Here is a 13,262-nt window from a genome sequence, read left to right as displayed (position 1 = left end):
ATGATTTATTCCTTTTGTAATCACTATTGTTGATGTATTATTTGGACTTGTGTACTTTTTTATCGTGCTTGTAGTACTTAGTCACACAATTTTACTTCGTTAACGAATTTCGCAGATTAACCTTTGTCAATTACAAATCTCACCTCGCAAAATTCTGGCCGGTGAGGCCGAGGGGTTGTGATAGGAGGCTGCAAATTATTTCATGGTAATTTCTCTACTGTTTGGATGTCACGACCGCGTAAGCGACATTGTATTGTTTGAAATTATGTGCGGGCAGTGACATCAGAGATACTGTGTCGCCTGGAGACTTGCTTGGACCATCTCTGCTTTGCAAGATATGCGAGAAATGACGCACACGTGAGGAGACGCAGTAGTCGTTATTGGTGTGTCATGAGTAGTGGTACGGTACAGGCTGAGTGGTTCGGTTGCAATTACATTCTGAGGATGAGGAACACATTGATTTACTGATTAATTATCTGAGATGAGGAAAGAGAGAGAAGCATTTCGAGAAGAATTTTTTCTTATGATTATTTTGATAAGCAATGTAAAACGATTTAATTCAAGGAAATTGATTTCAGATGTTGTCCTTTATGGTGGCAGCTTGTAGTTCCGCATTTTTGGTACAGAGACTTGAGTATAGGGATTCTTGGTTCAGAGACTTGAGTATAGAGAAATATAAAGAGCCATGCATAATTTTCAATTTGAATTTGGGAGTAGGAAAAAGTATTCAATATTTTATGTCATTTTTACGAGTAGCTTTTTGAAAAGATCTTATTTTATGTTAACTACTGTTTACGTCCGTGCTCTTCAGAACTGTAATTTTTGGTTTACTAATGTTTGTAAGGCAAAGAAAAAGATAAATTTCCATTACAGAACTTTTCTAATCAGAAAACGAATTGCATTTGATATTATAATTTATCCCAACTCATTATCCACATCCAAAGTTCATGGCAAAATATGAGTTATCAGTTTTACTTAATCAGGTTTGTCATGAACCAAGTGTGCATTGCACCAGGCGCATCTCAGTGAGTTAGTTGTAGCTCAGCAAATGCGACGCGCTTTCAATTCAAGAGCTGCGTCAAGGTATTTTCATTGTACAATAGGTAGCCAATAATAAATAAATAATTAAAAAAAGGAAACATTAAGTTTTCCAGGGCAGAGTTGTCATTTTAACAGTTTATTGATTCACTGTGTTGAATTCAAACAGTATTCTTGTCATTATGAATGTTTAAACAGTCAACGAACCAGATAGCACTTTCACGTTACTTTCTCGCTGTCAGATTTTGCAAAAGATTCTCGCGATCGAATTCTTACGTTCAAAGTTTATTAACTCTTATGAAGTGCCCGAATCAGTAATATATGTGCGATGAATATGTAGTTTTCTACCAATACTGCTTAATCTGTTAATCGAAGAATCAATGAAGGGAATGAAAGGTAAGTTCAAGAACGTGACCAAAACTCAAGTTGACAGGTTAGCAACGGTTTGGTTGGCTGATGACATTGCTGTTCAAAAATTCAGAGTGAAAGAGCTGATGACAAATATCCTCAGCGAATGTGAAGAAGAATTACAAGGTATGCTGAATGGAATGAACAGTTTGGTGAGTTACACAGCATATATTGAGAGTAGACAGAAGAAAGACGAAAGTGGTCATATATAGCAGAAATGAGAATAGCGAGACACTTATCATCAAAATTGGTGGTCACGAAGTAGACGAATTTAAGGAAATCTGCTAGCTTCGGTAAAAAGCAGGCTATCAAAGGTAAAGTAAGCTTTCCTGGTCAAGAGATGTCTACCAGTGTCGGACATGTGCCTTAATTTGAGGAAGAAATTTATGACAATGTACATATGGAGTACAGCATCGTATGGCAGTGAATGATGGGCTGTGACAAACGGAAGGTAACAGAATCAAAGCTTTGATATTGAAAATTAAGCGGACTGATAAAGTAAGGAATGAGGAGGTTCTCCACAGAATGACGAAAAAACGCAAGTATGGAAAACATTGACAAGAAAAAGCGGCAGGATGATGGGACATATGTTAAGATTCCGCGGTACTAGTTTGAGCTGTAGAAGGTAAAAGCTGTACAGGTTGTTCTGAGATGAAGATGTTGGCACACATTAGGAATTCGTGCTAAAATTTAAAAAAATTAAAAAAAATACGAATGTAAATATATTACGCTATTGAGACATGGTTATGTGTAAGTGTGTAATTGAAGATGCCTTTTAACTTGTAACATATCATGTATTGGAGGCTGGCTGAACTGATCAGGCAGGCCAGTGTGGAGTAGCAGGTTCTAGGCGCTTCAGTCTGGAACCACAAGACCGCTACGGTCGCAGGTTCGAATCCTGTCTCGGTCATGGAGTGTGTGACGTCCTTAGGTTAGATAGGTATAAGTATTTCTATGTTCTAGGGGACTGATGACCTTAGATGTTAAGTCCCATAGTGTTCAGAGCCATTTGAACCATTTGAGTTGATTATATCAGTTGGAAAAGCAACAAAGAAGAAAAAGACTGGAACCAAGGCAAGCTTTCAGTTTCGATGCGTAAGTTACGGCTTACTCACGTTTCTATCTTCTGCCATGTAGGAGATATAGTCGAGTGATTGGGATTAATATTTTTGAAACAGCCTGCGTCATTGCACCAGACAAAAAATTAATTACCCCATAGGAGACATCACATCAGTGCAACCTGATATCGCTTCTGTACTTGATAACGCCTCAGTTCAGCGCGGAAGAGAATGTGCAAGTTGCTTTGGGTACGTCATATTCAGCCGAGGACACTGATTGACGAGTAGACCCCGAAGAGCAACCAAATTGCGGGGATGTTGATTGCTACTTTTCACCCGTTCTTCAGGTAGTCCCAATCACTTTTTGTAGAACTAAGATCGCGTGATTTAGCTGGCAAGTCAATGTGTAATATGGTGACTGAGTGCTCTGAACACAACTGTTGTCATCTTGGAAGACACGAGTGCCCACAGCACACACATCGTGAGGATGTGGAAGGAAGTGCAACATTTACTCACGGACAATGTTTAAATAAACATCATGGTTCAAGTACGCGGGAATCTGAATAAGTGTGCCCAAGTATGGTATGAAAATGGCCTCAACTACACACGACGGGTTAAACGTCTAACTTGCCCATCGGTGCACTCGATGCCTTTCATTATTTAAAAAGTGAAAAATTTGCGTTGAGTCAGACCACAGTAATCGCCTCCCGGCCACTGTTGTCCTGTCTCTGTCTGGACTGTCCCGTTGGGAACATGTCGTTGTGGCCAATGGCCTTTCCGAGATAACTGAATTCAAAATTAGGGATGAGCGTTGATGGTAAATAACTGATGATGCCTCGATGATATCAATAACGTATAAACATCGATGATCAGTAATAATCGAGCACAAAACATCAATGTTTTAGCATGAAAAGTAACATTATAGAATGATGTAAAAAAAACATAGAAAAATCTAATACCACATTTGTTAATCCATAAATACACCAATTATTAACATTTGGTATCTGACAACTTTTTATCTACAGGCAGTAAAATAACTTTTTTAAGAGAAATTTCCCCTTCATGAAATCGACGAAAGGGATCACTCATGAGTTCCAAAGTCCCACCAGCAGTCTAGGTTGCGCAACGACTGTGCATAGTGAGTGAATGGGCACCCATAAGCTAGAAGCTGCCCGTAAGGAACACACATTTCTCTTGTCAATGATAAGCGACAATTGAAGTGGTGTAGAGAATGACGCCGCCGGACAGTGGATGATTGGACTGGTCTGTCACACTACATCCTGTGGCAATCCTATGGAAGGGATTGGGTTTGGCGAATGCCTAGGGAGCGTTACAGGCCATCATGTAGAGAGCCAACAGTGAAGTACGGTTCGTCTATGGTCTTCTTATTATGCTTAAGGAAACTTTAACTGCGGTAGGATATGAACGTATTTTAAAGCAAGATGGACTATGTACCGTAGAGGAACATTTCGAAAAAGATGATCTTATCATTATGGCAATGGACCTTGTCATAAAGCAGCATCTGTGGTGGTTTCTGGACAATAACATTCCTGAAATGTACCTGTCCGCACAGAGTCCAGACCTGAACCCAAAACATTTGGGATTGATTAAACGTAAACTTCACTCCAGACTCCAGAGATCAACATCACCACCTTCTTTGGTTCAAATGGCTCTGAGCACTATGGGACTTAACATCTATGGTCATCAGTCCCCTAGAACTTAGAACTACTTAAACCTAACTAACCTAAGGACATCACACAACAACCAGTCATCACGAGGCAGCGAAAATCCCTGACCCACAACCTTCTTTGGTTTCGCCTCCACACATTCAGGCATATCACTGAAAATGCCCCGAGAAGAGGTCAATCCTACATAAAGGCGAAGGTTGGACATAACACATAGCATGGTCCGCTTATTGGTGTTCGGTTACTTTGATCAGACTGTGTACTGTGACATCTACTGGCTGCTTCTGTGCTGTCTTTTGTCTGGCGTTGTCGGAGTAACGTCACCTGGAGAAGTTGGTGGCGAACTGGTTGAAGACGAAGACCTTCTGGTGGAAGGGCCGGGCGAGGCCTTTTCGAGCGAGCCGCACCAGCTCCGACTTGTTGGGCGGGAAGCGCACGCGCTCGTCCAGCTCGTACGTGGGCACCACGAAGGCGCATAGCCGGCCTCCCTGGCAGTCGGGCGGCCGCGGCCGGCGCAGGAAGGCGGCCACGCCCTCCGCCAGCCCCGAGCTGGGCACGATGTCCACGTCCGTGAGGAAGACGTGCGACGCCTGGCAGTTGGCGCGCGCCACGTTGCGCATGTGGTTCTGCGGGTACGGCGCGCGCGTCCGCCACCTGCGCAAACCAGCAGCGTACCAGCTTCAGCTGTTTTATACTTGAGAACAAAGTTAAAGGAGCACTTTTTCGAACCATCATAATTGTCTCCCACAGAGACGCAGAACGTTTGAAATCTACACTACTGGCCATTAAAATTGCTACACCAAGAAGAAATGCAGATGATAAACGGGAATTCGTTGGACAAATATATTATACTAGAACTGACATGTGGTTACATTTTCACGCAATTTGGGTGCATAGATCCTGAGAAATCACTACCCAGAACAATCACCTCTGGCCGTAATAACGGTCTTGATACGCCTGGGAATTGGGTCAAACAGAGCTTGGATGGCGTGTACAGGTACAGCTGCCCATGCAGCTTCAACACGATACCACAGTTCATCAAGAGTAGTGACTGGCGTATTGTGACGAGCCAGTTGCTCGGCCACCATTGACCTGACGTTTTCAATTGGTGAGAGATCTGTGCTGGCCAAGGCAGCAGTCGAACTTTTTCTGTATCCAGAAAGGCCCGTGCAGGACCTGCAACATACGGTCGTGCATTATCCTGCTGAAATGTAGGGTTTCGCAGGGATCGAATGAAGGGCAGAGCCACGGGTCTTAACACATCTGAAATGTAACGTCCACTGTTCAAAGTACCATCAATGCCAACAACAGGTGACCGAGACGTGTAACCAATGGCACCTCATACCATCACGCCGGGTGAAACGCCAGTATGGCGATGACGAATACATGCATCCAATGTGCGTTCACCGCGATGTCTCCAAACACGGATGCGATGATCATAATGCTGTATACAGAGCCTGGATTCATCCGAAAAAATGACGTCTTGCCAATCGTGCACCCGGATTCGTCGTTGAGTACACCATGGCAGACGCTACTGCCTGTGATGAAGCGTCAAGGGTAACCGCAGCCATGGTCTCCGAGCTGATAGTCCATGCTGCTACAGACGTCGGCGAACTGTTCGTCCAGAGGGTTGTTGTCTTGCAAACGTCCCCATCTGTTGACTCAGGGATCGAGACGTGGCTGCACTATCCGTTACAGCCATGCGGATAAGATGCCTGTCACCTCGACTGCTAGTGATACGAGGCCGTTGTTATCCAGCACGGCGTTCCGTATTACCCTCCTGAACCCTCCGATTCCATATTCTGCTAACAGTCATTGGATCTCGACCAACGCGAGAAGCAATGTCGCGATACGCTAAACCCTAATCGCGATAGGCTACAGTCCGACCTTTATCAAAGTCCGAAACGTGATGGTACGCATTTCTCCTCCTTACACGAGGCATCACAACAAGGTTTCACCAGGCAACGCCGGTCAACTGCTGTTTGTGTATGAGAAATCGGTTGGAAACTTTCCTCGTGTCAGTACTTTGTAGGAGTCGCCACAGGCGCCAACCTTGTGTGAATGCTCTGAAAAGGTAATCATTTGCATATCACAGCATCTTCTTCTTGTCGGTTAAATTTCGCGTCTGTAGCACGTCATCTTCGTGGTGTAGCCATTTTAATGGCCGGTAGTGTAGTTCAAAGGTGCCAGCAAATCTTCCTCTGTAACAGTGCGAAAGCGCATCACCTCGCGACCTCACCCTTGAGCTCGACAACGCTTCAAAAACCAATGCACTGACACACGCGATAAAGACGCTAATGTCAACTGTAAGTTGGGCTAATTATGTCGCAATGGCACCAAATTTCAAGACAATTTCCCAAGCACCACACGATAGAACGCTCACCTCACAGCCCCGCTTAACCATATTTCACCCCTTATTTTGACGTCTCTCTGATGGAGGTGAAGGCCGCGATGCCCAGGTTTGGCATCACGCGGTTTCCTTTTAGGTGGCCAAGGAAAATATTTCAGACACACCATCTGTCAGAACTGACACGAAGAGGCCTCAGAGAGTGGCATAAAGGTCCTCAATGAAACCATCCTTTTCCCTAAGGCGTTGATTCCCACACGCTTCGCGATCCATCACAATAGTTTTTATTAAAAAAGAAACTCCTCCAAATGTTGTTGTTGTTGTGGTATTCAGTCCAGAGACTGGTTTGATGCAGCTCTCCATGCTACTCTATCCTGTGCAAGCTTCTTCCCCCAGTACCTACTGCAACCTACAACCTTCTGAATCTGATAGTGCATTCATCTCTTGGTCTCCCTCTACGATTTCTACCCTCCTCGCTGCCCTCCAATACTAAATTGGTGATCCCTTGATGCCTCAGAACATGTCCTACCAACCGACCCCTTCTTCTGGTCAAGTTGTGCCACAAACTTCTCTTCTCCCCAATCCTATTCAATATTTCCTCATTAGTAATGTGATCTACCCATCTAATCTTCAGAATTCTTCTGTAGCACCACATTTCGAAAGCTTCTATTCTCTTCTTGTCCAAACTAGTTATCGTCCATGTTTCACTTCGACACTTCCATACTGTACTTAAGTTTTCAAATTTATTTGGCTACTAGTTTCGACGTTGCGGCTACGCCATCTTCAGGCCCGTACACTTTGATGATATCAGTTGTGTGTACGGGCCTGAAGATGGCGTTGACGCAACGTCGAAACTAGTACCCAAATAAATATGAAATCTTAGGTACAGGTGGAGAAATTTCATTTTTAATAAAAATTATACCAGCTGATGTCCCACCATCATCCAATTTAAATATAGATGTACGAAGATTACAACAGTTGGTAGTGTGATGAGTAACAGGAAGACGCTCTTGATAACGTTTCTCTCTGCTGGTAACCTGACACGTTAAAACCTTTCCCTAAGTACATTGTGGTGCTGCATCCCCATTAAAGGTGATCACACCCCTTTGGAGTGCAACGGGGCCGCAATTTTTGCCCTCGTGCACATATTAGAATCACTAGTGAACTTTCAAAACCATCTGAGGGAATTTCAACGTGGTCCGAAGCAACAATGGGTACTGATGTTTTCTCACCCCTCTTCTTCTGCGCCCTACTGTGGCCTGATCACAGATCAGTAAAATATTGACACATACGTGAATAAAACGACATAGTGTCCCTCTAAGCCCCCTCTAACCCCCCTCTAATTGGTCAACACCCTCGGTGTCACCCACACACCTTTCTTGAGCACGGTACAGATCCCACCTAATGGATGTCGAAGGCGTTACCTAACCCTCCGCCGCTATAGCTGAATTGCTGTAGAAATTATTGACAGGTAAATTTGTAACTTACCCAAAGAAAATGCGCGAGTGACACCGAGGATATAGCCGAAGTGGAGGGGTGGGGGGGGGGGGGGGGGGAGTCTTAGAGGGATCCTTTGCCGTTTTATTCAAGCACATCTTAATGTTGCACTATACGGTGATCACGTCAAAGCAGGTCGCAAAACGGGGGAGCTGAAAAAGAGAACAGTATCCTTTGCCTCTTGGTATCATGTTCAAATTTCGTCCAGTGGTTTTGAACGGTTCCTATCGGTTACTTCCTGTACAGCAGAGCAAAAATTGAGGCCGAATTGCACTCCAAAGGGGTACGATCACTTTCAATGGCGTTGCTGGCCTACCATACTGAATTGTCCGAGGGGTTCTCAATTGTGCCTAAGGTTGTCAGGAACGTCTTTATGTCGCTCACCGAACAGTGAACTGTCGTCTTAGATCGCAAAATTTGTGGAAATCATCGCCCCACGGAAACGGGTGGTTTCGTTGACGCACTTTATGCTACGTCTGAAGCTTTTTCCTGTCGATTCTGAGTGGTGGTGCGTCTGAAATGTTATTCTCGGCCACTCAAGAGAAAACTGCAAGATTTCAACGCTGGGCGTTGCTGTCCCGACCTCCATTGCAGAGAAAAGTTGTACACAATAAAAATTTCTCACTTATGCGTCGCAATGGGAGGCAATCACAGGGTTTCGAAAAAGAGACTCTTTAATCCTGTGGCGCAGTGTACATTCCATTCTTCATAAATAAGGTTTAAATTTAGTAGAGTGTCAATAATACAATTAAAAGTCGAAACATTAATCTAAGTTTAAGCAATTTATAATTACATACCCAGCAACAAAAAACGGTACACCCACAAATGGAGGTGAAAGCGAAAGGATACTTCATGGGTTCAGAGGGTATGTGATGTTACTTCAGTGATAACAACATCGAGTCAAGCTCACAAAGAACTTGACGGTACGAGTCCACTCATCAGGATGACATTGCACCCCTATTGATCTTGATGCTAGAACTGATTCGGCTGAGAAAGTGCTTGTAAAACCACTACAGCCTTTTCCGAGACATCACGGCCCATAACTGATTAAAATGGGTCTTGATATCCTGGATCAGAAATTGGGACGGGATTGATGTCCGAGCTAGTCTCACATACACTAATGAGCCACAACATTACGACCACTGACTTACTATCGTTATGAAGCTGTCTAGGCAATAGCAGCGGTACCTGGCGTGTAATGACGCTGGTCAGTTATACGCACGGTGCATGTAGTGTCAGTGAGCTTGCTGTCCGTGTGTAGAATGGGGAAGGCGCGCGATCTATCTGAGTTTGACCGAGGGCATATTGTGACAGCCCAGAGGCTCAGCACGAGAATTTCGGAAATCGTTCGATTTGTCGGGTGTTCGAGGGGTGCTGTGATGAGTATCTTCAATACAGGTTAAATCACATCCAGATGTCGTGGGGATGGGCGTCACTCACAATTACAGATGTGGGACGTCGTAGGCTGGGCAGGTTGGTAAAACAGTCAGGTGGCGAACTGTGGCGGAACTAATATCAGACTTAAGTTCGAGGAAGAGCACAAGTGTGCCCGAACACACAGTGCACTAAACAGTCCTAACGACGAGCCTCCACAGCCGACGACCCATGCATGTGCAAATGTTAACACCACGATATCGGCAACTAAGACTGAAATGGCTATGTGACCGTCGACACTGGACGTTGGCGCAGTGGCAGAGCGTGGCATGGTCTCATGAATCCCAGGACCTTCTGCATCAAGCCGACGGGAGGGCGCGAATCCGTAACCTTCCAGGGGAACAGCTCCTTGACGCCTGTACTACAGGACTGGGGGCTACGGGAAACATACACGTGGGACTCCGTAAGTCCAATAGAGCTCGTGCAAAAGCACCATGACTGCCAAGGAGTATCGTATACTGGTTGCAGACCACGTACGCCCCTTCATGAAGATCATGTTTTCCGACTACAGTGGCATTTTTCAGTAAGGTAGCACAATGTTACAAAGCCAAGAATATGATGGAGTGGTTCGAGGTACACAGTGGCGAGTCCCAGTTGATTTGCTGGCCACCTCAACTCACCACATTTGAACCCTATCGAACTCATCTGGGATGTGATTGAACGTGGACTCAAAGCTCATCGCGCCGCTCCCCGGAATTTACGGGAATTAGGTGATTTGTGTGAGCAGATGTGGGGCCAGTTTCCTTCAGCGATCTACCAAGGTTTCATTGTTTCCATGCCACGCTGCGTCGTCGCTGTTATCCGCTCCAAAGGTGGATATACCGGCTATTAGGTAGGTGATGACAATGTTCTGGCTGATCAGAATACATATTTTCTATTAGGGACAGATCTGGAGCTGTTTCTGCTCTGTCGGGCAAAAGAAGGTCCGATACGAATAATAACACAATTACGATTTATTCTGTTTTTACCGTAATTACCATTGTTTCTTGGAAATTTCTTTCACAATATCCTGAGATATACGATCACCAAAATGTACTATAGCAAAACACAGAGGTATGCGAAGACCCTCATATGCAAAGGTACTATAATGTTGTTGTTGTTCCTCAATGAACAGTTCACCATGGCGTCGTTGTGCCTCTCTCCCAGTGCATTCAGTGAACACGAGAAGCATAGCACACTGCTGTGTATCACTGCTAACGTACAACAGACTGCCGGGAAAGCAAGCTCTAGACAGATCTGAGTAGTAATGAATGCAAGCTTTAGAGTGAAGAGTAAAGTGGGCATTCTGTTGTGAACAGAAAGTATTGTGAGTGAATGGAACAAGTTGGTTTCAAACAAGTCACACAGCAAATACCGCCGACACTTACACGCTTACGCAGATATTTACAGTGAAATACAGGCACAAAGATAACTGAGTATCCTTGTTCTTGTTGTTGTTGTGGTGGTGATGGTTGTGGTGCTGGTGGCCTTCAGTTCTAAGACTGGTTTAATGAAGCTCTCCATGCCACTCTATCATGTGCAAGCCGCTTCATCTCGGAATAACCACTGCAACCTACATCCTTCTGATGAATCTGCTTACTGTATTCATCACTTGGTCTCCCTCCACGATTTTTCCCCCCCTCCCCCCACTCGTCCCTGCAGAACTAAATGTGTGATCCCTTGGTATCTCAGAATGTGTCCTATCGGTCTACCCCTTCTTTTAGTCAGGTTGTGCCACAAATTTCTTTTCTGCCCAATTCTATTCAGTACCTCCTCATTAGTTACATGATCTACCCGTCTAATCTTCAGCATTCTTCTCTAGCACCACATTTTAAAAGCATCTATGCTCTTCTTTTCTAAACTGTTTATCATCCGTGTTTCACTCCAGAACTGGTGAAACTCCGCAAATGTTTTCGGAAAAAGACTTCCTGACACATCTGTATTCAATGTTAACAAGTTTCTCTTCCTCAGAAACGCTTTTCTTGCCATTGCTAGTTGTCATTTTATATTGTCTCTACTTGTCATGAATTATTTTGCAAAGAGCAAAACTCATCTAGTTCCTTGATCTAATTTCTTCAGTATCACCTGATTCAGTTTGACTACATGCTTTTGTTGATGTTCGTCTTATACCCTCCTTTCAAGACACTGTCCATTCCTTTCAACTACTCTTCCCAGTTCTTTGCTATCTGACAGAATGACAATGTCTTTGGCAAACATCAAAGTTTTTATTTCTTCTCCCTGGACTTTAACTCCTAGTCCATATTTTTTTTGTTTCCTTTACTGCTTGCTCAATTTACACACTAAAGAACATCGAAGATAAGCTAAAACACCGTCTCACTCCTCTCTTAACCACTGCTTCCCTTTCATGCGCCTCGAATCTTATAACTGCCATCGGGTTTCTATACAAGCTGTAAATACCCTTTCGCTCCCTGTCTTTTACCCCTGCTACCTTTAGAATTTCAATGGGAGTATTCAAGTCAGCATTGACAGAAGTTTTCTCTAAGTCTACAAATGCTAGAAACATAGATTTGCCTTTTCTTTCTTCTAAGAGAAGTCGTAAGGTCAATATTGCATCACATGTTTCTAAATTTCTCCGGAATCGAAGCTGATCTTCCCTAACGTATGCTCCTAGCAGTTCTTCCATTCTTCTGCAAAGAATTCATATTAGTATTTTGCAGCCATGACCTTTGAAACCGATTTTTTTTTTTTTTCATCGGTCTACTGACTGGTTTGATGCGGCCCGCCACGAATTCCTTTCCTGTGCTAACCTCTTCATCTCGGAGTAGCACTTGCAATCTACGTCCTCAATTATTTGCTTGACGTATTCCAATTTCTGTCTTCCTCTACAGTTTTTGCCCTCTGCAGCTCCCTCTACTACCATGGAAGTCATTCCCTCATGTCTTAGCAGATGTCCTACCATCCTGTCCCTTCTCCTTATCAGTGCTTTCCTCATATTCCTTTCCTCTCCGATTCTGCGTAGAACCTCCTCATTCCTTACCTTATCAGTCCACATAATTTTCAACATTCGTCTATAGCACCACATCTCAAATGCTTCGATTCTCTTCTGTTCCGGTTTTCCCACAGTCCATGTTTCACTACCATACAATGCTGTACTCCAGACGTACATCCTCAGAAATTTCTTCCTCAAATTAAGGCCGGTATTTGATATTAGTAGACTTCTCTTGGCCAGAAATGCCTTTTTTGCCATAGCGAGTCTGCTTTTGATGTCCTCCTTGCTCCGTCCGTCATTGGTTATTTTAATGCCTAGGTAGCAGAATTCCTTAACTTCATTGACTTCGAGACCATCAATCCTGATGTTAAGTTTCTCGCTGTTCTCATTTCTACTACTTCTCATTACCTTCGTCTTTCTCCGATTTACTCTCAAACTATACTGTGTACTCATTAGACTAATCATTCCGTTCAGCAGATCATTTAATTCTTCTTCACTTTCACTCAGGATAGCAATGTCATCAGCGAATCGTATCATTGATATCCTTTCACCTTGTATTTTAATTCCACTCCTGAACCTTTCTTTTATTTCCATCATTGCTTCCTCGATGTACAGATTGAAGAATAGGAGCGAAAGGCTACAGCCTTGTCTTACTCCCTTCTTAATACGAGCACTTCGTTCTTGATTGTCCACTCTTATTATTCCCTCTTGGTTGTTGTACATATTGTATATGACCCGTCTCTCCCTATAGCTTACCCCTACTTTTTTCAGAATCTTGAACAGCTTGCACCATTTTATATTGTCGAACGCTTTTTCCAGTTCGACAAATCCTATGAACGTGTCTTGATTTTTCTTTAGCCTTGCTT

The 13,262-nt window shown here is 43.8% G+C and overlaps 1 protein-coding gene across 2 annotated transcripts in view; it reads right to left on the bottom strand.

The window, feature by feature from the left end:
• LOC126281796 (beta-1,4-glucuronyltransferase 1) overlaps window positions 1-13,262 on the bottom strand; it is a 231,587-nt gene that overhangs the window by 43,979 nt on the left and 174,346 nt on the right. For both annotated transcript variants that reach the window (XM_049981009.1, XM_049981010.1), the window contains exon 5: window positions 4,514-4,843. In XM_049981009.1, the coding sequence (XP_049836966.1) occupies window positions 4,514-4,843 (330 nt within the window). The remainder of the gene's footprint in view (window positions 1-4,513; window positions 4,844-13,262) is intronic.

This window comes from Schistocerca gregaria, chromosome 7 (assembly GCF_023897955.1).
Source record: "Schistocerca gregaria isolate iqSchGreg1 chromosome 7, iqSchGreg1.2, whole genome shotgun sequence".
Classification (NCBI taxonomy): Eukaryota; Metazoa; Arthropoda; class Insecta; order Orthoptera; family Acrididae; genus Schistocerca; species Schistocerca gregaria.
The sequence above is the reverse complement of the archived record's forward strand: the minus strand, read 5'-3'. Positions and strand labels throughout refer to the sequence as shown.